Source organism: Acanthopagrus latus, chromosome 22 (assembly GCF_904848185.1).
Source record: "Acanthopagrus latus isolate v.2019 chromosome 22, fAcaLat1.1, whole genome shotgun sequence".
Classification (NCBI taxonomy): Eukaryota; Metazoa; Chordata; class Actinopteri; order Spariformes; family Sparidae; genus Acanthopagrus; species Acanthopagrus latus.
This window is the reverse complement of record NC_051060.1, coordinates 5,662,270-5,684,986: the sequence shown is the minus strand read 5'-3', so window position 1 is coordinate 5,684,986 and position 22,717 is coordinate 5,662,270. Positions and strand designations below refer to the sequence as shown.

General features: G+C 38.9%; 1 protein-coding gene across 2 annotated transcripts in view; it reads right to left on the bottom strand.

Moving 5' to 3' along the window:
• Positions 1–22,717, bottom strand: part of xrn2 (5'-3' exoribonuclease 2) — a 39,807-nt gene that overhangs the window by 2,472 nt on the left and 14,618 nt on the right. For both annotated transcript variants that reach the window (XM_037086309.1, XM_037086310.1), the window contains exons 19-29: positions 21,322–21,429; positions 20,716–20,805; positions 20,553–20,625; positions 20,013–20,096; positions 19,211–19,308; positions 17,656–17,735; positions 17,434–17,490; positions 15,692–15,760; positions 13,946–14,074; positions 11,938–12,056; positions 2,916–2,976 (exon numbers count right to left, since the gene is read on the bottom strand). In XM_037086309.1, coding sequence (XP_036942204.1) covers positions 2,916–2,976; positions 11,938–12,056; positions 13,946–14,074; positions 15,692–15,760; positions 17,434–17,490; positions 17,656–17,735; positions 19,211–19,308; positions 20,013–20,096; positions 20,553–20,625; positions 20,716–20,805; positions 21,322–21,429 — 968 coding nt within the window. The remainder of the gene's footprint in view (positions 1–2,915; positions 2,977–11,937; positions 12,057–13,945; positions 14,075–15,691; positions 15,761–17,433; positions 17,491–17,655; positions 17,736–19,210; positions 19,309–20,012; positions 20,097–20,552; positions 20,626–20,715; positions 20,806–21,321; positions 21,430–22,717) is intronic.

Sequence of the window (22,717 nt, the reverse complement as noted above, 5' to 3'; positions counted from 1 at the left end):
TAAATTAATATTTCCAACCTGTCGGTGCCCAGGTTGCGTTTCTGTGTAAAGTGGAGATAAAGACCTTGTGAGAAGAGTCACCTGCTCTGACAACATCCCCGAGTCTGTTAAAGCAGTTTTAACTCTACAGCTCAGAAACTAACTCAGATTCATGTCACAGTGAAGTCAGAAATACTTTAACACAGGTTAAAACTGGTTAATTCATGTGGACAAGGCCATGTTGAAGAGTTAATGCATGTTGACATAATCACCTTTAATTAATTTCTGATGAGCTTTTACTCAGAAAGTTACACTTGTTATAGGCTGGACAGTGTTAACCAGTGTGGATTAAAGGCCTTTTATTGGTACAGTTGTATCATCGGCTACATATAATATCGGGGAAATTCTTGCAGATAAAAGACAAACCGTTCGCATGAAGGTAAATTGTTTTCATCGACTAAACAAGCACAACATTTACAAACTGAGTAGGTGGTTGTTTGCGCTGGAGTCCAACCGATATGCAGTTTGTGGGTCCAATGACGATATCAGGGAGTAAAACAATTCTGATACCGATTTAGCGAATGATATACACATTTTTTTGCAACGATTCCTCAGATGTGGGTATCAGACAAAAAGTTTGACAAAAATGTTAGTCGTCAGTGAACTGAAACAGTAAACTTAGATGTTTATAGATCACCCAAAAACATCACTTTCAGCACTGCTTTTTTAAAACAGCAACAACAACAACAAAAAAGTCTATCAGCAACATTTACACTTACTGATATCTGTGACACGTCAATATCGGCCCATAATATCCACCAACTGATACATCAGTTGGGCTCTAGTTTGCATCTTAAAAGTTGGTTAGCACTTCGCCAATACACAAAGAAGAAGAATGGAACATTAAGACAAATCCATCTTTGACACTGGAGGGTAGTAAAGGCTGAGGTGTAGTGAGCAATCGACTACTGATTAGAAATTTCTTTTTAGAACACAAAAATGTGAAATTATCAGTGTCTTATCAATATTGGTATCAGCTAATGATATCAATCTTTGATTATTTACACAATTAATCAATTCAAATTTTGGTCTAAGAATTTCAGAAAATAGAAACGTGTCCACAACCCAAAGATATTCTTTTTTTTTTTAGTAAGAAAGACACCACGAAATATTCACATTAAGAAACTAGGACCAGAGATTTTTAACTTAAACATCTGCTTCAAAAAGAAGTCTGAACTGATTAATCCCTTATCAACTTTGGGGACAAAAGCTGACAACTAATCAATTAACTGATTTACTGTTGCAGCTCTATTCATAGGGCTAAAATGCTCCTATTTTAAATACCTTCATCTAAATAATATAAACTAAATAAATGCTAAATTAATATATTAAATTATGTTTTAAGACACAGGCACAGAAAACAGAAGATGAAACAGTTGACTGACAGAACACTAAGAACAATCTGGAACTATTTGTATAATTGATTTAAGTACAAAGAGTACAAAAGCTCTAATTAATTTCTGGTGTGAGTATCTGTTGCTTTTTCCACTGAGCATTTGGGTTTTTGGACTGTTGGTCCAACAAAATCACATTTAAATGAGTCAGCTAGTCATTAGTTGCAGCTCTAAACAAAGCATTCAGCAAAATTATTATTTAGATATAGTAGCTGTTTTCGCTGCTTAATTTTACATTAAAATTTGTCCTCAATAAGTCCTGCTGTTCTAAAAACCAAATAATTCACGTGTGCCACTTCATAGGTTTAGATCGATTCATGTTATGTTTCATTCCAGCCAGCAGATAAAACTCTGAACTCTCTGGTGGCAGCCTTCATCTCTGACCTTTCTAAACCCCCATCGACATGCGTTTACCGAGGGATTGAGCTCTTAAAGAAGATAAAACAGCCTCTCTTCTTGGATGACTCTGTAGATGCACATGAAAGAACAGAGAATGAAATGAACCATATTCACATATGGCTCGGATCGCCCTTAGCCCCGAAGTGAGGCGTCCGTGGGACAGAGTGAAGAGTCGGCATGCCATGGCCCTCCAAACCTCCGCCGGACAATGTGTCAAAGCAACAGTGATATTAAAAGTCTCTTCTTTGTAACAATGAGGAGCGAAGAGAGTGAGCAGCAGCCCCATCCCTCATTACTGAACCATGTCACACTCTGACCAGCGCCGGACTTAACCGAGCACTGGAATCCATAATCCCCTCTCTCCAAGTTCCTCCTGCATTTAATTTGGTCCGGTCCCGAGTAGTTAAAGAAACTGTTTTCAATCGCCGCTAATAACTACTGACCTGAGGTGACAGTGAGCCACAATGGGCATGAAAAAGTTGAACCAAAGAACCTGATTAGGACTTTGGAGAGGGCTGGAGCCAGAATCAATAGCTGGACTGTGCGGCCGCGGCAGAGGGAACGATGCGGCCTCCAACAGCATTAGTGATGCCTCATTAAGTTGCACAAACCTCCTCGAGAGAAATTTGTTTTGGACCGACAGGGAAAAATCTTAATTCGGCAGCAGGAGCAGCACCGGCAAAGCCCCCCGACGGAGGAAGACAGAGTGCTGGTGGAGAAATCAACGAGGGGATTTAGCTGGAGACGAGCTACAATAACCAGAAACCAGGGCCTTGACATGTTGAATGCACACAAGTTCTACCTGTGAGTCTAAAAAGGAAACGGAGAGGGGGAAGGAATAGAAGATTTCTTGCAAAACAACATTTCTTACTTAAGTGTTCTTTCCATAAAGTCCTTAGCTGATAATGTAACAAAGCCATGTCAAAAGCTAAAGTAATTCTCTTTTTAGGATCACTGTTTATCCAACCCAACCACAAGAAGGGACGGGAGGTAAATGCCAGCACACTGACCGTGAACTTTACTTCCTCTGACAACGAGAAAATGCATATACATGTACTCCAGCTCACAAATCGGCCAACTCACCTTGGATACTGAGGCTGGTGGAAGGAAGGAGGCGCTCCCAGCAAACTGTTCTGTCTGGAATCTGCGGAGAACAAAAGACGACATGTTCAGAAGTGGTTCTACTGGGTGAAGTCTCAAGTTTTCCAAGACGCAAGGGAGCTCAGTCCTTGACCAGAATCTGAAAGTTTTTTTCTTTTTTTTTTTAAAACTCAATATGCAAACAGAAGTACAGCGCAGAATGTTCTCAGCTGCTTTACCTCAAAGTTTAACGTGTGGCTCAGTTTAAATACTCGACTGGAAGGAGAAGTATTTCTCATTACATCATCTGAATCGAAATTTCCAAGTTAAACTGCGATGAAACCTGAGAAAATCCTCTAGCCAAAATCGAAAGGATTTGACATGAAGCATCAATGTTAATTAACCCAATTCAAATTCAGTTTTAACCAAAAAAAAAAAGAGAAGGGAAAAAAAAAGAAAAAGAAAAATACCAACTATTAATTTCTGTCATGGATACAGAACGAATCGGTTGTCATGATAAAATTAATCTCTTTCAAACGTCGAGTCGTGCCGGGCTCTGGGGGTGGAGGGGGTGAGGAAGAGGGGGGGGGAAGAGCCAGTCGAGGGAGAGCCGGAGCGCAGCATTTGCATTTTTTGTTCAGAAAATGAAATAAGCATTCAGCCGGCAGCATTGTGGACACCTCAAGTACCCTGGTTCCATCGCTGCAAGCCCTTCACAAAGACGCACTTAAAAAAAAAAAAAAAAGGAAAAAAAAAAGAGGAGCTAACGGCTTCTTCCAGACTCACTGTTGCCAAGGCGATGACCAGCTGCGAGCTGCGGACTTGTTTGTTTATAGGGGCAGGCCTGCTGAGTGGTTCAGCTCAGGGTGGGTGAAGGGTGCCATGAAAAGGACCTAGAGACTCACATTTACAAACCTGTCGGTGTTAAAATTCTGATTCGACCGATACAACTTCACGGAGGCTTACATGATTGGAGATATAACAGTTGGATATTTATTGATTATCAGGCTCTGAAAATTTACACCACGCTAACTTTACAACTACTGACGCGATAGGATATTAAATCAAAATACCCGCACTAGCTGAAATTTAATTTTCTATTTACTGATTACTCTGTTTAGAACAGAAACTTTTAGATTAATCATTAAGTCTATCAGCCACAAACTTTGAAGAAAATATTACAAAAAAAATGTGTTACAAATTCTCATACATAAATATTTGCTGGTTTTCTTCATCTTCTATACACTCGTTTTCAAGTTTCCAGAATAATTTAGAAAAGAAAATACAAAGGTGCACATCAATCAGCAGTTTCTTTATATTTGCATCAGTGAATATCAGGAGATGAGTGCATTATGATTAACAGTTGGTAAAGCAAATTTTCCAGGTAGGTGCTATCAAATCTAAACAGAAGAAGAGGACACAACAAAATGATGTAATTAAAAAAAAGTGTCAGTCTCATTTCATCTTCAGGCATCTTCAGGATTTACTTGCAGTCTTCCCATTACACTGTGTCAAAGTCAGGTACACTTTTGAACACATCATGCGAATGACTTCTTTTCTAGTATAATCTTACTTGCACCAGGGAGTTTAGCATAACTACCATCCAAGTTTCCAGAGATCTACAAATATGTGTTTACATGATCTGAAAGATTCACCATTTTGTCACCAATGATGTTGCTTGAAATGTAGTTTTAAAATGAAGAACTGAAGGTGATGTGAAATAGCGGACAGCTCTTGGGAAAACTTTCGCTGAACACGTTAACATGAGGAAATTAAATCTTTCCTAACTTGCAGCTTCAATAGATTTACAGGTTTTATCAAACTGGAAGCCAAAAATGTAATTTGCTTAACGTTTCTTTGTGATGTGAGTGACCCAACAGTAACATGGGATTCTTACAATCCCTCGACACATTCATGATATAATCAGAAGTATTCTGGTTATTGTGTTTTTTTAGCCACACTAGCAGTTCAGACATTCCTGTTCCCCTCAGAATAGATTATATTAACTTCGATGACCCCTGAAGTTTTCATCTTGCCCCAAAGCAAGGTCAGTCTCTATTAAATTGTCCAATAGTTCAGTTTACGAATAAATACCTGCTTACATTCCCATCAGCCTTAGGTGCACTTCTTGTTTATTGCTAGAATCAAATTATTTTGAGAAACGCTAATGTTAGCATGTTAATTCAACATGATGAACAATACACTTCCTAAACATCAGCTTGTTAGCATTCTGACAGCTTTTAGCATGAGGTTTCAGCATTCTCTTAAGATTTAGTCCTAATAGACACTGAGTTTGAAGTCAACCTTTATTTGTACCGACATTCAAAGTTCTTATCCAACTTTTCTGGCTTCTAGAAAACATGTTTAAAACATTTTGCGTCTTAGGACATAAAAGCTTCAGCATCTGGAGCATCATAAGACACCAAATGAGCTGTAACTTGTTTTGGGATTTCCATATCGCAAAATGATTGATCCCATTTTCTAAAAGTCTACTAAAAAACTATATTGGTGTCCTACAGAAATGAACATTGGTGTCCTACAGAAATGAATTACAAACTGAATACAGGAAAAAACAAGAACATTTCAAATGTCACAGCAGGTTTACAGGTATTTGGTCAGAAAGGAACCTCGATCATGTTGCAAGAGTCACTACTGTGATTTTATATTGGAAGTCAATTGAAATGCTTTTGCTTTGCAAAACTAAACTGAATCTTTTTCTGTTTATTGTTGAATCACTGGCTGGCATTTTAGTTGAACTCTGAACTCTAATTATTTAAACTTGTCTAACTCTAACCTGAAAAAAGACACCAAGATAGTCAAACAAAAGTTTGTTTTTTCCCTGACAACTGTCATTTACATTTTCAAAGATAGCTTGATCTTGACAAAACCAGATGTGTAATGGCACAGCTGTCAGTGATAAATATCAATTTAAAAATGAAAATCGTATCGAATTTTGACCTCAACATTGTAAGTCAAATCGAAAAGTAGGTTTGGAGAATCATGATGACCCTACTCCAACAGGAAAAATGGATATTCATAAAAGGCCCAGTTTCAAATCCATTCAGTATGCAACTTTGGCGCACTCAGGGAGACGTTTAAGCGTTTTAGAATGCATGAAAAGCATTTAAATGGAATAAAAAACTGAACTAAACTGAACTTGAGCTGATATCTCAAAAAGGAAAGTCGTGCAGGAAATCTTCCAACAGCTCACTGTTGGCTGCTGCTGAAAGTAATAAAAAGACACAATTACAAGCCAGCAGGCAGACTGCTGTCAGCACATTATCATTTTGTTTTTGTCATTCAGTTTTCATGTTTGATTATCTCCTCCACCAACAAACCTTAAGTGGACCACCCAGTTGGGCTCCAATTATAACTCTACAACACTCTAGTCTTCTTTTCCTCGTCGCCAGCGATAACTCAAAAGAGAGAATTACAAGTGGACACCTGTCAATCTCCTTAATTAACAATGATCTGAAAGTGTATAGACCCCCAGTCTGCGACGGATAAAAGCCAACAAAGGATTACGCTTTAAATCCTTAAAACACGCGGTGTCCACTGTATTAATGCAGGGATTACAACTGTGCAAAACAACTAAACGTCTCTCTCCAACTCTTTTCAATTAGTTCAGCGACAATTTGACTCAGCTCCCTTCCAGCCGGCTCAGGTCTGACAGCAGAAGCAGGACAGTAACTTTTCTGTCTGCTGGACAAAGAGACTCCCAAAACAGCATCTGCTGCTTCAACAACATAACACAAATCTTGAAATGGACAGCTGAGGATGCTACAGTTCAAATCAGAATATCTTCATTGATGTCAACATATCCCAAAAGAACGACTCTGCATTGTTACTACACTTGTTACTGAGTGTATGATATCCAACTTCCATTGAGGGCTGCAACTAATGATTATGTTGAAGATAAATCGAGTATTTGTTTGGTCTATAAATGTCACACAATGGTGATCAGTTTCCAAATGCCCAAGATGAAGTCCCAAAATGTCTTCTTGTCCACAACCCAAAGATAGTTTACTGTCACAGAGGATGACAGAAAACAATAGTTAGTCGTATTTCAGAAGTTGGAATTTTTAAAAAGCTGATTTTGGAATAGTTGGCAACTACTCAATGCATTTTGGCAGGTCTCAATTCTTGAAAGGCATCAGTGCTTTATTTTGAGCTTATATAAACTAGGATTGAGCAATTACTTGGCTGAAACATGTGTCCTGTAGATAATGTAGTTTTTACAAATATCATCCAAGTAAAATGTGTGTTGATCTGTGCTTGTGATTTAAAGAATATTCTCATTCATTGGCTGACTGAAGTTCATTCATTCAAATTCTGCCAATAGTTCTCTTACTCTTGTGATCCTTAACATTGGTGTAAAGGCCAATTCTGATGCCTTTCTATAAATTGTTTTCTTGAAATAATTACAGCAACTTCTAATAAACCACATCCAATTAGTCCCGCCCACCTTACATTTAAGTCCCATCTATTCTGAGTACAAATACAGATAATGGCGTACTTGCCTTTTTGTAACAAAATCAATGTGCTAATTATTTATTTAAGTCAGGAACTGGACAACTAAGACTGTAAGAAATCATTTTTACTACATTTTGATTGGTTCTCAAAAAAGTATTGAGGTACAAAGCCTTTTAAGCTACAAAAAGTTTAAAATTTGGTGTGCTATGTATTCAGCTGAGTTCCACTCATACATTTCATATCCAAACAAAATTACATACAATTAATTTGTTATTAAACAATAAGATATGAGCACAGTCTTCAAATACCTTCTGGTCTATTGGGATGCAAGAAATGGTATTAAAAAAAATCTTTAAAAAATTTGATATCACGATAGCGGTAAAATCCACGATCAGTGGGAATGATAATTTTAGCACCACAATGTTCATTTTCACAAAAATTCACTAAGCTATACTTCAATGTTGATAATATTTCAGTTGGAAATTAGATTTGAAGAGGTTTCTGTCAAAGTCTGATACATCTTTTTAAAGCTCCAGAGCTTAAATCAATAAGGGAGTATGAAACTCAAACGAAAACAAAATTGAAGCTTCCGTGATTAAATTATTTTGAGAAGAAATGACAAAAATCTGCGGGACTGGTAACAACACTCCGCTTTAAGAAGCCCCACATTAAACATGATGTTTTGTGAGACATTTCAGGTTTAAGAGGACATTAGTTATCACGGCCACATGTTTTGCTGTGACTCCTTGTAATTGAAGTTGGTCCACCGGCCAGCCTGAGCAGCTATTATGTGCAGTTGTTATTCTCAAGTGGTAAGGGAGGCTGGAGGCTTATCAGCCACTGTGGCCACTGGATGAAACAGTTACTTTGCTGCCCTGGTTAAAATTTGGTGTCACTGTGTGTCAAGAAAATAATGGCCACCAGCAGAGACTCCCGGCTGGTTATTACACGCCAGCTGGTCCGGCTGCAGTGCACAAAGCACAGCAGCATGTTTCAGAGGCAGCATGTTGATACATCACCGCAGGAGGTAGCAGTGCCGTCAAAGGGGGAAGTTAACTTTGGTTTCAACCCTCTTCACAGCGCATCACACACCCAATCAAATGGGATCCTCCCGGATGCTTTTATCATAGGGGGCCACTGTGTCCAGTGCAGCCACTCGACAGTCTCATTACCAGCCCAGGTCTCCCACAACGCTAATCAGCAACCCCCACCCGAACCGTAAAACCACAAAAGCCCAAAGGAGCAAAGCCTGTAGTGATTATTGGCCGAGCAGAGGATTGGCCCTGAGAAAGTGTTAGCTGGACAAAAGCAAGCCACTGGCCTCCTGCTGAAGGATAAAGATACTTGTCTGGATAATCACATTCCTAGGTATGGCAATATTGCTGCTGGCCCACGTTAAGTTCAGTTTTTGCCTTCAACGTTCAACAGAAAGTAGAAAAGTCCCTGAGTAAATTGTGTTATTGAAAAAAGACAAATTCTTCTTGAAATCATATTCTAGACCATAACTGAACATGTGACAATCAGTTAAAAAAAAAGTCAAAGGTTTGAACAAAAATTAGCAGAATTCAAAAACAATATGACTGCTTCCTTCAATAATGGCATATAGGCACCATGTACTAAATAATTAACCTGATATGATAAAAATCAGATGGAGAAACTCAGCTAAGGCACAAAGAAGATTTACTAACCCTTTCTTAAATGATGATGGAAAAAATACTGAGTGAGTCGGATTTTAAAATAAGGTAGTCCTGGTACGCTAATTGGCAAGTTTAACATTAAGAACGAGCAGCAGAGGCCAGCAGAAGTGCTGCCGCAATCCGGAGGAGCCGAAACCCCCCATTTGCATCAAGTGCCACCAGAATAGCTTTGACTCCCCCGCACGCTATCAGTGGGCAGATGAGATTATTCATCTACTTGCAAATTGGCACATCAAAGTCAAACTGGAGAAGAGCTGGCAAAGGAGCGTGGGGCCGAGGCCGGGATGAGCGTAGAGCATGATTAGGAGCTTGGAGAGAGATTCTGCCTCCATATGTGACGAACTGCTCAACCGTCCCTCACGTGGTGAACAAAGGGCTGTATAAATATATATCACTAATATTTTTATATATTAAACAGCAACAGTTTGACAGCTGTGCATACAGAGCGTTCAACTTCCTCTAAGGGTAAAAAAACAACGGAATAATGCTATCTGTTGGTGGTATATCTGTCGATTGGATTTTCTTTTAAGGCATTTAGATGATGCCGTTTATTCTAAAGGCTGTATACTGAGAGCAGAGATGCTGCGGTGTTTGTAAACTAGTAGCGCAATTTGTCTGAGCGGATGTCAAGTTGGTTCAGTAGCCTTCCTGCTTGAGATAGTTTATAAAACTTGTTTAGAGGACCTTTTACAGATATGAATCTGCATTTAATCTGCACATGATCTTTATTTCAAACAAGTGATATGAACATGAGGAGGGACATCCCCATCAAGGTTTGATGAAGTGTTGATTAAGTGGGTATCTGTCACATTGAAATAACAGCTACAGCTAGTTTAAGAACCAGCTAATCACTGCTCGTGTAACTGGCTGATTCTTCAGTTATCTTGTGTGAGGATTGATATGAGGGTCAAGACACACCACATTGACATCAGAGAATTAGAGGCAAAGGCCCACTCTCCTGTCACCTCATATCACTTACGTCTCGCACAGAAAGCTACATTTAAAGAGCCAACTAGCATGAGAGGAAATAACTAATTTGCAAATCAGTGAAGAGGCTGAGCCGAAAAATAAACCTTGAAAACCCTAAAATGGTGAAACCATGGGATTCTCATGCATTGATTTGCTTAGCTGAATGGCAAACCACATTGATTTCTCTCACAGATAGACTCCGCCACCAATTCTACATGTCTAACCCACCAAAAGGCACCAACAAGGGCAGACTAGTGCAAATAGTGACACAGCAAAGACTATGCCTGGCAAGACGGTAGATGTAGTTGTGTCACTTATAAAAACTGCTGCCAGACGTTTGTCATTTTACCAGTCAAAAGAGATGCTAAGCTCAGGTGAAAACTGAATGATTCCACACTAATCTTTGCTAATGTCAGAGTTTAGTGAATACATGTAAATCATTTTGTGCTACAACACCAAAAGGACTAGCATAGTTTGGTAAAAATGAGACTTTGATTGGCTTAATTCTAAATGATCTTTTAAATCTGCCCTGATGCAGCTCTGAGGATCGTCTCGGCTTGTCTCTAAATATGATGTAATCTGTAAAAATACAGAGATGATGGTGACTAGTATCACTAAATGTTAATTCAAGATTTGACACCGATCAGTTAAATTCTTCTACAGGATTAATCACACTCATATTAAATCAGCTGGTTAATGAACAAGTATCACTAACCACGTCATTTCTTTTTTCCACTTATATATGTCCAAAAACATTATAAACAGTTCAAAATATTCCAGTTTTGTATCTTTTAACAACTATTTATCCACCAATATCTCATTTTATTTTCTGTTGCATGTGCATCTGGAGTTTATGCAACAAAAGCCTGTGAACTTGATGACTAGGACGATAGAGAGTGTAAAAGCAACAAATCAGAATCTAGCTTTTATAAAAATGTACCATTCTTCACAAGTGAAAACACTCAGAATAACTCATGAACACTTGCTTCACAGTGACCCATCTTTTCATGAAGAGTAGAATGACATTTTGAAGGGGAAGAAAATTTGATCCAAAAGAAAATATTAGCTGGTCAGGATGTAATAATAGAGAACAAACTGCATTGTCCAACACAAGGCTACGGCTGTGAATCCATCTTCACCCACTTCATGACATTCATGCATGTAGTAGTTTGACAAGGTCCGTTTACTTTTTACAAAACTTTGAACAAAGGCCATTGTTCAAATCTTGTAAAGTGATGAGATTCTTCATTTGCAGACATGGCTAATTTTACTTCATTAAAGCAGGAACACACTGGCCCAACTGTTGGATGTCTGAAACGTTTGGGGAGACTCAGATGAGGTCAGGAACAAATCTGTTTGGTGTGTTCAGCTGCATTGGAAGCTTTTGGAACTGTGTGAACAACGCCTGCTCCGATTCAACATGCGAAGTCTGAGAGGGTTGGCTGTCGGCTGCCTGAGCCATCTTTATACGCTGATTGGTTGTGTGCTAGATGTATGACCTTTCTGATTGGCGGCGTGGTAGCGAATCAGTGTGGTGTGTGGGAGGGGTGGAATACTGTGTGCACTTTGGTTTTCTATGCACTCCGTTCCGTCGTTTCCTGTTTTCATGTTTTGGAGTACTGGCACGAGACTAGCGCCACCTGCTCATTGCATCTTGCGCAAGCGCAAAACGTACACGCTACTGTGGAGATGGCAACACGTCGAAGCGGTGCAACTTCTCTGCCGAACAGGTCAGATGAGAGGCAATGGAGTGGTCGGATAAAGGCGGTTGGCTGTTGGTTTGAGTCTGGGCGGTGTGTGGGGGGGGGCCTTAATATCCACATATGATAAAATGTTCTTTCTATTGTAGATTAACTAAGACCTTTCAGCATGTGTGTGTATCTTACGTTGATAAGAGTGCTGGCCCCCGCCGTGTTGAGGACGGTAGTTTCCTTGTTGGTAGCTGCTTGGTGGCGCCGCATTGCTGTACTGTCCTCGGCCACGATGGTTTCTGTTCTGACTGTGACTGAAAGAAGAGAACAACATCAGAACAACACAGAAAAGACTATAAATCTGTATTCATTCACCATCTGAGGCTTTTTTAAGTCTTAAGCAGCATCAGGGCCACATTGACCATCAAAAAACAAAAAGACCCACAACCTTTGTATCGACAATTTTGAGGCAAACAATATAAATATGTTCACGTTAGACAGCAATCTACCAGAAATGGGAACTTATCACTGCAACCTGCGGCCAGATAACACTGTGTACTTAAAAGTTGATCTTGGTTCACCAACAGAATCATTTTAGCATTTCAAGAGAGCTTTTTTGGAAGAGCCCAGACACACCAAACCATCTAGAAATAGCGACATCAAAAGGCCAAAAGGCCACACTTGAACACAACCAAAAAAACTAGAGTCAAAACATAGCTTGTACCTTCTTTATTCTAAAGAAATGGGAAATTAAATGTTTTTATAACTGAATTAGGGGAGCCACTTTGTTTGCGGTGATTTGATAGTGCCAATAGTGCTCTGTAAACTGAAAGCGACCAACAAGGGCCAACTAGTGCTAACAGTACCACACACTGAAAAAACTAGCGTAACAAACTATGAACAAGTGCCTGACATTGGTGTGTCAGGCTCTGCACTTCTGGGTCGAAATGGAGATAAAGTCGAGAAACTGATATGAGCCAATGGATTGATATTTAAAGCCAGATATTCGTCATACTTATGGCATAGTATTTAGGACATTTTTAGACCTTTAAAAGATTCTCACAGCCTGAAATTAATAAGTTGGTCCAGATTTTACAAGTGATGTAACTTGCACCAACTTCAAAGTTATTGATGTTTGCATGAATCATAGTGACATTTCTGTAAATAATATATCTTGACACCAGAGGGCTGTAACTCAGCAGGTCGAGTGAGTCATCCACTGATTGCAGCTCTTAATGACAAACAAATAAGTATAAAAAGACAGGAATCATACCACCTCTATCAAATCAGGGGTGTACAACACTGACTGGACTTCACACAAATCTTTGTCTCCAGTGAACAGTAAATGATTTGAAATCAAGGCAACAAAAAATATCTTTTTCCTGCTCACAAGCCTCTAAGCACCTGCCTGTTTGGCCCCATCGAGGCACATTACTGCCTGAATTACTGAATTAACAACTCAGTTTAGGAGGAAAAAAAAAAAAAAAAATTGGAATACATTGTGTTTCTTCAAATCGGCGCATAATTAATTCTCAAACACGCGACAGTCGGACCGAGCCAGATGTTCAATTATTCACATTTCCTTAATGATAATATCAATGTGTGGAGGAGAGAGCTTAGATCATAATCAAGGATGGCTGGTTAATGGGGACCATTTTGGGGGACACAAACATTTAAACACATTTTCTATTTTAAAATACTGTACTCCTCTCCCAAATCTGAATACTGAGTCACTGCAGAATCAGCAGTCATTGTTTAACACTCCTCACTATAAATTATATCATCATACCATGAATGATGGTTTAGATGCAGCTGTGTGATCAGATTTAGATCTTTCTTTCTGGTGTTGCAGGATTTATCGAACTACTGTGTTTATTAGGGTGGATTTCATTAGACTAACAACATTTCAGATGTGGATGACAAAGGACTGATGTTAAAATTAGCTTTTTGTGAATATGTTTTCTGTGCTGCTTCACAAAATATCAATTTAAATATCCATATGTCTTTGGATTGAGCAAATCTACTGTGTTTTCAGTTCCTGAGAGGTAGAAAATACCTTTGTGTAATTTTTATTTTGTCTCACTTCCTTGATTTAATTTATCTGTCAGACAGAGATATGGTTAGTAATGTTATAATTTCATAACACAAGAGCATCATCGGACCCTGGATCTGTACAGATTTGAAAGGTGTCTGAGAAACTTACCTCAGAGCCCGGAAGCCAGACTGGTCCAGGTGGGCCTGCTGCCTGTTTGGGTTAAAGCCAAGCTGGGGTCTCCATGGACCCCTGTTCCCCCTGTCGAAATCCTCTGGTTTCAGAACCTTATCGGGAAGCCTGAAAAAACAACCAAGAGTCAAAGATGCACTGAGGAAGATTTTAAAAGAAGGCTCATTTACACTCCCTTTATGAACTAAAGAAGATAGATCCATTTCAAACAATATTTTTGCCATCATTGCACACATACTTCTATGTGCCCTTCACGTTGGCATTGATGTTTAAAATACAACCACTAGAGAGCGCTGCTCTGAGGAAAAATCAGTCTTGAATGGGCCTTTACTCTTCACTCGCCACCACCCAACTCCCATTTAATTCCCAAGTTTCGTGTCCATACGCTTTCAAAAGATGTGCAGAAATACGGACAGAAGACTGCACGCCTAACGTTGAGCATAAATTAGCCCTGAATGGGTCAAGCACAGGATTTTTATTCCTGAAATCAGAGTTAATGTGAATCCATAAGTCAACCCTGACCTCTTATTTTTAGACTTACAAGCTCGGGGTTGCAGTTTGGTTAGTTTAATACGTTCCAAAACTACTTGGTAAGGTTTAGAAAACAAATCTTTACTTATCACTGCCCCATACACACCAACTGTTGCTGTACTTTTGTGTATTTTATCGTTTTAAACTGAAGACTGTGTGAACGTTGGGGAAAGATCTAACAAAATTAACATTTTAAAGAGATCACTGTGGGCGCATCACTTTTGGTAGAAAACAATTTGTTATCACAACCTGGAGACGGTGCAAATCGACCATAGCATACTTACATTTTGGGGCAGATTTCAATATGGTCATGCTATTCAAATGTGTAGGATCCATAATTACGATTAATTTTTCAAAATCTAAGAATGGTGGTCTCTTTGCACAGGGAATTTGGGATCCTTGGAGCATTTTATATCTTAACAATAGAATAGGGGTGTGATTTTGGCCCGAGGCACACCATAATATTTCTAAAATGAACCAGTTAACTGTAAATGTCCAAAGGAAGTGATGCAAGACACCTTCAAGACAGAAAACGGCATTCGTAACCAACACCAAATCATCTAAGGATCCTTCTTTTAGAAATCATTCAAAGTTGTATATATAACATCACAAGTACTAAAGGAACTTTATTTTGTGGGTATTAAACCCACAAATGGCAGACTGCAGTCTTCTCTTCTGAGCGTTAAGAGCTGCCAGTAAAATTTCGAGATTGTTGAGACTTTGTTTGAAAGGGTAAATGTAGTGATGGTACTTGTCAGTAGACACACTCACTGTTGGTTTGGGTCACATCTTCTAATTTTGAGACATGCCGTCCTGCTGCCACAAATACTCACTAGAGCACCAGATGTGATTTAATCTGCTGCTGAAAATAGACCCGGACAAAAGCACCATTTCCTTCTGTTACAGTGAGTTTTTAAAGTTATTAAAGAACTACAATAGTTACTTAAGATTTCTGTCTTCAATAACAATCAATGGGCTTTGAGCTGTGAGCCACAGACAGAGTAGGATAGTTGGAAAGTATTCAGAGAGGGACTTTTAATAGGATTTATGGAGATGAGAGAAAAATAGATCACCAGCCTTTAATCAGAAGTGCAAAATGAAAAACACTGTTATCCACACCTGAAAAGAATGAGGCTAGAATGTTTGGCCAAACATGTCTAAGATAAATAGAGTTTAACAAAGAAAAACCCTCACTTGGCTCCAGATAGGAGGACTGCCTTGAACACAAAGCCATCTGCATACTGCGGATCCTTGAACTTCACTCTGGAAAGCAGAAGAAAATAATTTTCAATGGGACAAAAATGGTTCTATTAGCTCACAGTTATGAAAGGAAAATTTCCCCTTCGACTCAGAATAATCCTCGACATGAAACATGACAAATTCAGGATATCTGTGATGAAGTGTTGTCATTTTCCTTCTCAACCTGCCTCGTCTACTTCACCCTGTCATTTGCCACATGTGCCTGAATGTCTTTTCAGCTTTGGAGAATGGCTGCACACTCCTATTATTCTAATAACAGGTGGGTGTACAAATATACACGACTCAATGCTGCAACGTGTCTCTAAACAAGCTGTGCTGCACATATACTGATGTGTGAATTCACACACGAAATATACAGGAAAGAAACGACGGAGATTGTTTGTTTGCATAAAGCATGTGTATGTGTACATGTACAAAGAAAACTATGTATTGTTACCTGTCAGATATAAATCTGTCACTATCTTTTCATATTCCATATGAAGGTTGGTTATGTTTATTTTCTACTTCTCTTTGTGTTAAGCTTTAACACTTTCATCAAACAATATTTTGATTAAGATTGTGCTTCAAACTCCAGGTTGTACTAATGTGTGGACAAAATAACAGGAACATCTGACCATATAATAAAGAAATGGTAACAGAGATTGGTAAAAGAAAAAAAAAAAAAGAGACTCAGCAGAGTCATTTTTGGGACTGTTCATCCCAAAATTTAAAAATACATATTTCTCCTCTAACCTTTAAGGCAAAGTCTCTATCTTGCCTATTTTAGAGAGATCGGCCACGGAGATGTCTTTTAAAGGAACTACATGGCACTCGCATTCTAGCACTCAAATTGCCAATACATTTTTTTGTTAAAAAACATTTTAAAAACTCAACTCTTTCCAGAAATCATGACCCAGTTATTCAAGACAATCCACAGGCCTTATTATGAGTAGTTTCATGGAGGAACCATTTTATCTTTACCAAACTACACATGCCAAATGTATTACTGCTCAGATTAAGTTGTGGCAACTTCTTTGGCTGCTTTGTAATGTTGGCAAGTCAAGTCAAAAAAATAATTAATATCAAGACTGGCTGATGATGGCAAACATCATCTGGTCCAGGCAACTCAAATTAGAGGATTTGCTGCTTTTCTCTAATCTATACATGAAATATATAACACTGAATATCGCGTTTCAAACAGCTGGTCAGAAAAACAAAGAAAGGTGTCAAAGAAGCTCTTTGCAGACATTAAACGATTAAACACTTAACAAATAAAGGATGAATACAGGAAGCCATCATGACTTGTTGCAACCCTAATTCAAAGCTTCACAAAGAAAAGGATCTGCTGCATGACTTTTGTGCGTGAATGTGTTAAATTTACAGTTTCTCCTGTTGTGTCCACCTCTCGTAACTGACATCAGTCTCTTTATTCCAGTCAGACAAGGATTTGCGAAGCCAAAGTTCAAGTACAAGCATTTGAAAGAAAAGCAACAGGACTTTTAGTAAACGGTATGTATAAATAAAGAGTCGTCATCCTGTTGAGCTGCTTGAGCATCATTGCAACAAACCAACGTGACCACCCAACCTTTGAAAAATGTTATTAATTTGTGTTTATATGTGAAAATGTTCTACTCTTAGTATCTATATATTCCCCCTCTTTTTTTAAGACAATTAATGTTGATATGGATGGTTCTTACCCAATCGAACTGTTCTGTGAAATGTCACGCAGCATTGGGATGGGTGACATCACTGTCCTGAAGGATAAATGTAAAAAAAAAAAAAACAGTGAGTGAATAAGTGGATCAGAGCTGTCATAGTGGACCAGTGCTCCCTTTAGTAGGTTAGAATGACTGTTAAAAACATAAGATCATGGGACACAAAAGTGCACAAAAAGTTTGAATAAAGCAGGCGTTCCTTACTTATCTGGTAGAATAGGGTCGTCATCAAGATTTAATGTACCTTGGATTCCATGGCAGAGCTCTGCAGGGATCTCAGTGCCCTGAGGGTGATAAATGTGGAGTCTGAATTTGCTCAGTAGAAGAATATCCAGTCCTATTTGTTAAAATGTTTTATTATTTATCCACTTCTCATATTAGATGATTGAGTTAAAAAAAAAAAAAAAATCAAATAAGAGACCCCTTTTTTTAACATATGATGGTAGACCACAAGAACAAGGTTGAAAGCTGGTATCAAGGTGGCAAATCAGAGACATCAGCAGAGACTGGAGAGGTCACAACACTAACACTAAAGTTATATGGCAGGAGATACAAAACATCACAGGCTAAAAAGGTAAGTGTGCCCCCTATGTGTGAGCTCAGGTTGCAAGATAAGCTAAACACATTTTGTGCTCAAACTCTACTACTGCTCTACTGCTGTAAACTCTACTCCTCTAGTCAACTTTTACAAAGGAGTAACAGAAAGCATCCTGACTGGAAACATCACAAACTGGCATGGTTCATGCACGGCCTAGGACAGGAAGGCTCTACATCAGGTGATTAAAACCACCCAGAATATCATGGTACAATCTACAGCGCATCAGTCAAGTAAGATGTTTGCACAGAGCCAAAAGCATACTAGAAGACTGCTTGGTTTAAATCTACAGAGCATCAGCTTTATTGGTGACATGTCTGCACAGAGACCAGAGGATACTAAATGAGAAAACCTGCTCCAGCCACAGTCTCTTCACTCTGCTGCTTTCTGGAAACGGACACAGAACTGTCCACTGCCAAATCACCAGAATATATTGCAGTTTCTTTCCTGAGGTTGTGTGACTCCTGAACTCATCTTGTCATTAGCTTATTTCTGGTACCACCATCAAGACAAAAAAATGTTCAGCTTTACTACTTGTGAGACTCTAAAAGAAACGCATCAACAGTATTTGAGTGTGCCCAAACCAGATCAGTCCAGATCATGTCAGCAGTTTCACTGCATTACTTCATACTGTTCAGACTTGCTTATTAAAAAGTATTTACTCAGCAAATAAAATACGGGTCCAAACAATTGCTTTGGTTAACAAATGCATAATCAACAAGACTAAATCCAACTCAGACAACACCTGCACAGCTACACAAACATCTGCAGCAGAGTGACGCAGGAAGAAATGCAGATCTTTTACTGGATGTGAAAGTTTTGATCCGAAAAACACTATTATTACAGGCACGTGTTAAACTGACAAAGCAGCTGACTGTATGCAGATTGGGTGGTGTCAGCTGAATGATGCATTAGACCTCAGCCAACATATTTAACATAATTTCAAATAAGCAATGAAACAGCCAACTGTGAGAAACTAATTGCTTTACTGCGACATTTCCCATCGATCCCTTAGTTGCTTCTAGTCTAAAAGTGCACTGGGTGTTTGACAACCACATACAGCTAAAGCACTTTTTGTTTAATTTTAAACACACATTCACTGCTATTTAACTACCAGTGTGTTTTGGACTGGGATTTTGTGACTGGAGTTTTGAGTCTTGTTACCTCGAGAGATTCTGCACGGTAGAGTTCGTGGATGAAGTCGAAGAGCGGGTGAGACCTCCCTATAAACAATACATCGCTCCCCAGGCTGTTTCTTTTCTCTGTAACAGAAGAACAGATTGTGCTCAGAGAGGGAAAACCAGTGAGCGAGTGAGAGACTGGTGCTCTGACTTTATGGAGACTGCGTGGTAGTGGGGAAGAAAAGAGAGTTGAGAAAATGAGAGGGCTGATGAAAAGAAAACACCGAAAAACAAACAACCACACAATAGACTATTAATATCAGGAGGAGAGAGAAGAAAGAATGAGATACCAACATTAATCTGTGTGACATTAGGATGATGATAATATTGAAAAAAGGACAGAAAAAATGCCATATGTTACACAAATTGTAGTTTCCAGAGAAGAGAACTGTTTCCTTGAAAGCAGTAGCTGGTACAATCAAAGTCTTTTCAATGGCTGTCATTAGCAGTCTTGAGTTTGACCCATTAAAATATGCAAACTTTTAAAAAAGCTAAAATTTAAAAAAAAAAATAAAATCTCAAATTCATCCATCATTATCATTGCAGTCAAATACTGTAAAACAAATGTACAGATATTTTATGATTCTTTAACGACTTGTCTACGATATAAAGAGGACAGCCTCTCACTTATATGATGTAAATTGAATCTTATCCAAATATTAACCAACACTTTAAGTGACAATCATCAATATAAAAGAGCAATCAGCTCAGCAAACCAGCATCTTTTGCTGCAAAGGTTAATTACAAAAGAAACCCAGAGTTTTATAGTGTGGGGATTTTCTTACCTTCCTCAGGTGTGAGGTCGGGGTAGACATCAGCAAGCGCGGCCCTCAGCCGACGTTCATCCACAAAAGGTAACAAGGCCACTCCTTCAAAGCAAAAAAACATATCTAGATCAGCTGAAGTCACAATGACATTATACATCATGTAGTTTACATTCAATTAAAAAAGCACAACACTGAGAGTTTGATTTGGAATTCAACCTACAGTAATATCTATTCCCTAGACAACACAAGTCACATCATGTCATGAAGAAAGTTGATGCAGAATATTTTATATTTTTCATTGGATTCGAAATTTTTTTACTTCTGTTCATCAGTAAAAATGGCAACAATACAGCTGTAAATAAGGTTTCCCCTTGACTCCAAAAGACCATATTCCCCATCTTTGAAAAGCAAAGTTAGGTCCAGAGGTTGATTCTTTGTACAGCTAGTCCAGCACCAAAAAACAAGCCTGTGAGAGAATTACAGGTGTTTTTGTGATAGGGTATAAAACTGCTGGAACAGCATCCACTGTTGGCTAATTGCCTGGGTAAAGTGACTCACCCTGCCAGGCGTATTTCTTGCCGTTGAGATCAATGGCAAAGTCATCGGGGTAGAAGTCGATGATGGAAGAATCCTGTGAAAGAAGAATTTAAAATAAGATATTCCTAAAAAGCTGAGTCAATCTCCGGATCTCTTTGCCCTTCATTTGCAACTCAACGCTTACCGGACTGCTCATGAGATTTCGCCACGTCTCAGGCAGAAAGTTGCCGCTGGCAGCAGGAAACACTCCCATCAGCTGCTCCAGTGGCTTGAACTACACACAACAACCACACAAAAGTAAGATTACATACAATGGACTGGTAGTTAAATTACTCAGCAGGATTTTAAACTGTTTTTACACCCCCCAAAAAATGGATATGTCGATTCTTTAGTTCAATAATCTGGCAAAATATAGGCAATTGGCTCCTTTTCCCAGTGTCGGTCTTTGAATGAAATTCAATTCAAAATTGAGTGATCTAGTCAATTTGAGAAATCTACATTACAAAGTCAAAATCTTCATCATGAATAGTCTGTATCAACATGAAATATGCTCTCCAACTTCAGTTTCGGAATTTTTACAATAAAGAGAGAAACTGTTGAAGTGATGTTTTAGTAGATTACTATAATGATGCCTCTACTTAGCCTGGCTGGCAAAAACAACCTCAAGTTTACTGGCATTTCACTGGAGCAACACATTCAACATGCTTGCGTTTGTTTGAGGGTGATCATGGAGAGGAGACGACACTGTAGACCGGAAATGACAAAAAAAAGAGGAGTGGGGTATCCTTACCGGTTTGGTTCCCATCTCAAAGTCTGTGAACATCTCTTTGATGTCTTTGAAGTCGGAGGCGAACGGGGCATAGTGGAACGGGAAGTACCACTCCCAGGAAGCACAGCCCTGCAAATCAACACAGAAACAATCACTGACTTTAAATTCAAATTCTCTAGAACCCCAAAACATGTCTCCATATCATTTGTTTTATCCAAAACAATAGATATCTAATCAATAATGATGTAAAACAGAAAAAAAAAAATCAAATCCACACATGAGAATTCAGGAGTAGTTGCACACCTTATAAGTGATTACTGATCAAGTATCAATGTGCTGATGCATTTTCAGAAACCCAGTCAGGATAGTCAGACAAAACAGAAAAAACACAAAGGCTTCCCACTCCCACATAAACGGGGTTAGCGCCTGCATGTTTTAACTCAGTCTTCATTAAGGCATACAACACCATTATCTCTTCGATTTAATGCATCTGCTCATTACATTTTCATTTGAATTTATCTCCTGACCAACATGTGAACAGGATCAGAAGAAAACAACACTTAAAGACAATGAGGAAATGGAAAGAAAGAAGCTTTTCTTTGCCCTTTTTCCACTGAAGTTCCACTGCAGCATAAAGATTAAGATCCAATCTGATCAGACTAATGTGGCTGAGCTGACATTTAAAAACCCTCACAGGCCTGAATCCTGTGTGTGTGAAACAGTCTGAACTGCCCGCTATGTGGACCCAACTCCAAAATTAAATGTACGTCTGTCATTGCTTTAAACTTCTGTGTCGATGGTGATTGGGGGTGGATTTCTGTTGCTTTAATTACAATGAAGCAAAAACCAATCCAGTCCATGGAAAGAAAGACTGTACCAGGAACCCTGGAGCATCTGGGGACAAAGTATTCTCCAGCTCCCGCTGAGAGGCTCTGACATCTCACAAATAATTCCCTTCCTTGGCTCTGTGTTTTTTAATGTTTATGCAACAGCAAAGAAGAAGAGTACAAGAAAAAAAAACTAATCCTGCAGGATTCAGTATTTGGACGACTTATCTTTCCTGAGCAAACACGTTTCAGTGCAAAGAATGACCTTCACTTCCCACAATCCACCTCTGAGAAAACGAGGCCCTCTGATAAATCCTCCAATCCTCACATCTCAGCGAACCTCACCACTCTATTATTAAAGATGGTCATTCAAATGATAATATGGGACTTTACCATAATAAAAGGTAGAAGAGGCGCCCATCTCCACATTCAAATAATCGCACAAATCATTTATGTTAATATAACCGAATGTTTTGTCTCGAGGAGAAATTCATTTGTGACTGCAGCCGGCAGGTCAAAGACCACAACGACAGAAAATACATTTACCGCCTCATAAAAGGAGGGAAAAAAGCTGCTAGCTCATGTAATCT